Genomic DNA, 3,611 nt, shown 5'->3' on the forward strand with positions numbered 1-3,611 from the left:
TTGGTCTCCTTCCCGAGCAGCCCATCTCCCCCACAGGTAAGTCACCAGGACTCCGAGAAGCCTGAAGATCAGCTTCTCCTAGAAGTAACCATTCAGCTGAAAACAGTCTGAGCTTCTGCCATCACAGTGGGCATCCAGTTCCCTGGAGGTGTGCAGGCCTGTTTGGGGTGAGGGACAGGCTGAGTGCCTCCTCTACGGTAGGACAGGAGGGTGGGGAGGAGGCTGTGGGCCACGCCATCATGTGCTGAAAAGGGCTCAGCTGGCTTCTGCTTGGGGCTGCCATGGTCACACTCTGCACTCCCATGTGCATCTGACTCCAGGGAAGGGGAAAGTCAAGGTAGGAAGACCCTAGAGGAGGACTAAAGAGATCCCCAGAACATCACCCTCAACGGCAAGCAGAGCTCAATGAATGAGTCATCTCCATCAAAGTGGGTTTGACAGGCACTGGTCCTTGCACTGTTGTTGGGAAGACCCTTTCTGGCCACACATCTCAGTGGAGGGTGGGTCCTGTATCTGCTGTCTCACCACAGCTTCTCTTCCCCCAGGTGTGGTGTTTCACTACCGCGCCGCCACCAGCAGATACGCCTTCTCCTTCGTCCAAGCCCAGCAGGCCTGCCTGGAGAACAACGCAGTTATTGCCACTCCCGAACAGCTCCAGGCTGCCTACGAGGCTGGCTTTGACCAGTGCGATGCTGGCTGGCTGCGGGACCAGACAGTCAGGTAAAACTATATTGACTTTACTCTGGTCTGTCCTGTTGCTCTGCTCATCAGCATCTAAAGTTTTCCTGATCTGAGGTTGTCTCCAGGCCATGATACCTAGTGGCCAATAGACCTGTTCTTCTCAACCTCTCCTACCTCTTTCCTAACCTGTGCATACATCCTGCACACTGCTCCACAGTGTATTGACATGTAGGAAAAGTGGAGCAAAGTTTGTAGTCATTGCCCCAAGCTGTAAGTGCAGATTAAACCTGTTTCCAAGTCACACTGCAGGCTTTGAGCACCTCTAAGGGTGAAGTGTTCGTGTCCTGCTCCCAAGTACACTGAGGTTCTTCAGTCCAAGGTACATAGGGCTGACCTTGGGTTAACACTTCACTTCTTCTTTTGGTAGGTATCCTATTGTGAATCCCCGAAGTAACTGCTTAGGAGACAAAGAGAGCTCTCCGGGTGTGCGGTCGTACGGTATGCGCCCGGCCTCGGAGACCTATGATGTGTACTGCTACATTGACAGGCTCAAGGGTACGTTCTCCCCCTTCCTCTGGGCATGGTTGTGGAGCAAAGACGTGCTTCACGTCTCCATGTCTGCGTGTGCGTGGGTGGGGTGCAGGCAGAAAACGTCTGTTTTCTCTCCCATCCCTCAGGTGAGGTGTTCTTCGCAACCCAGCCAGAGCAGTTCACCTTCCCAGAAGCTCAGCAGTACTGTGAGAGCCAAAACGCCACACTGGCCTCTGTTGGCCAACTCCATGCTGCCTGGAAGCAGGGCCTGGACAGATGCTACGCTGGCTGGTTAGCCGACGGCAGTCTCCGCTATCCCATCGTGAGCCCCCGTCCCGCCTGCGGGGGGGATGCGCCCGGCGTGAGAACTGTCTACGAGCTCTACAATCAGACCGGCTTTCCCGACCCGCTGTCCCGGCATCACGCCTTCTGCTTCAGAGGTACCCTCCCACCCCTTGTAGGGCGTGTAGACTGGTCTCCTCAGGGAAAGTGATTTCACGAGGGAGGTTGGGCACATTGGGGTGCCCGTTTGGGCGAAGCACTTCACCAGCATCTTGGACTGTGGAAATTTTTGGAATTCTTGGAAACTCCTTCCGATACCTTTTTATTCCAGCTCTGCCACCTGCGGAGGAGGAGGGGGTCACCTCGTTCTTTGAAGAAGATGTGCTGGCAACTCAAGTGATCCCTGGAGTGGAGGAGGTGCCCTCCGGGGAGGAGGCAACCATGGAGACGGAGTTTGCCACTCAAGCTGAGAATCAGACAGCCTGGGGGACAGAGGTCTTTCCAACCGATGTGTCACTGCTCTCAGGTGGGTCAGAGCTTCCCCGCCTCCTGGGTCACGCTTGGCTGGTGTTGTAGGGTTGGGACACTCCCAAAATGAATGGGTTGTGTCTTTGCTGAAGGAGACTCCCTCTAAATCCAGACAATTGTCACCATATTAGCAAAGTCTGAGGCTGTGCACACAGGTACCACAAGAGAAGCTACGCATGTATATTATTGAACTTTTGTCTAGGACTGAACTAAATGACCAGCCATGCTGCCGTGCTGCAGACCGGCACACACAGCATTGCCCGAGCACCCTACAAAATACGTTGTTGTGTATCCGGGATGGGGAAGGCAGGCTAGAAACAGATCTCAGACCATGCCTTCCAGGGAGGAGGGAGCGGCAGTGTGGTCAGAGCAGCACCAAACGTTTTCTCTTCCACATGTTATCTCTGAGGAAGCAGTAGCTTGGTTTTGGCACCTGGGAATTGGTGTCACTGTTGCCATTGTCCTGTGTCAGAAGATTATATATTCTTTCTGTTTCCCAGAGATATTTAATTTATAGTTTTTTAAGATACAACGTTCATTAACAAATTTGAAGGGACCAAATAATTTCTGCGAGCACATAGGACTTTGTGCCTTTATCCCAAAGGTAACAGTTTGGAGGTAAAGTCAATCAGGAAATTGTTAATAACTTCTTTAAAACAATTTAGTAAATAATTTTCCTATCTCCCTCTCTTTGTTCGCTCTTTCTTTTCCAGTGAGTCCATCTGCTTTTCCTCCAGCTACCATAATACCAGAGGAAACAAGTACCAATGCTTCAGTCAGTGAAGTGTCAGGGGAGGTGACTGAATCTGGAGAACATCAAGTCAGTGGCGAATCTTCGGCATCCGGGTGGGTATCTGGAGTCCCGGATACAAGCGGAGAACTGACTTCTGGAGTTTTTGAACTTAGTGGAGAACACTCAGGGACTGGAGAAAGTGGATTACCATCGGTAGACCTGCATACCAGTGGCTTTCTACCTGGAGAAAGTGGGCTACCCTCAGGGGACCTGAGTGGGGTGCCTTCTGGTGTTGTTGACATCAGTGGCTTACCTTCTGCAGAGGAAGATGTATCAGTGTCTACTTCAAGGATACCAGAAGTTAGTGGGATGCCATCTGGAGTGGAAAGCAGTGGGCTGCCTTCTGGATTTAGCGGAGAAGTCTCTGGCACTGAGCTAGTCAGTGGCGTGTCATCTGCAGAGGAAAGTGGACTCGCCTCTGGTTTTCCTACTGTCTCTCTTGTGGATACCACGTTGGTGGAAGTTGTAACGACAGCGCCAGAACGGCGAGAGGAGGGAAAAGGATCCATTGGAGTCAGCGGTGAAGGCGATCTGTCAGGGTTCCCATCTGCTGAGTGGGACACCAGTGGAGGAACCCAAGGGTTACCCTCAGGAGCTGAGCTCAGCGGGGAGCCTTCTGGGGTGCCCGAGCTCAGCGGGGAGCCTTCTGGGATACCCGAGCTCAGCGGGGAGCCCTCTGGAGGGCCTGAGCTCAGCGGGGAACCTTCTGGGGTGCCCGAGCTCAGCGGGGAGCCTTCCGGAGGGCCTGAGCTCAGCGGCGAACCTTCTGGGGTGCCCGAGCCCAGCGGGGGGCCCT

At 53.4% G+C, this 3,611-nt stretch overlaps 1 protein-coding gene across 1 annotated transcript in view; it reads left to right on the plus strand.

Annotated features, from left to right (window-relative positions):
• Positions 1-3,611, plus strand: part of ACAN (aggrecan) — a 30,117-nt gene that overhangs the window by 6,289 nt on the left and 20,217 nt on the right. The window contains exons 7-12 of the mRNA XM_009335234.1: positions 12-36; positions 546-720; positions 1,109-1,236; positions 1,359-1,652; positions 1,826-2,020; positions 2,736-3,599. Of these exons, the coding sequence (XP_009333509.1) occupies positions 12-36; positions 546-720; positions 1,109-1,236; positions 1,359-1,652; positions 1,826-2,020; positions 2,736-3,599 (1,681 nt within the window). The remainder of the gene's footprint in view (positions 1-11; positions 37-545; positions 721-1,108; positions 1,237-1,358; positions 1,653-1,825; positions 2,021-2,735; positions 3,600-3,611) is intronic.

Source organism: Pygoscelis adeliae, unplaced genomic scaffold (assembly GCF_000699105.1).
Source record: "Pygoscelis adeliae isolate BGI_AS28 unplaced genomic scaffold, ASM69910v1 Scaffold21, whole genome shotgun sequence".
NCBI classification, from domain to species: domain Eukaryota; kingdom Metazoa; phylum Chordata; class Aves; order Sphenisciformes; family Spheniscidae; genus Pygoscelis; species Pygoscelis adeliae.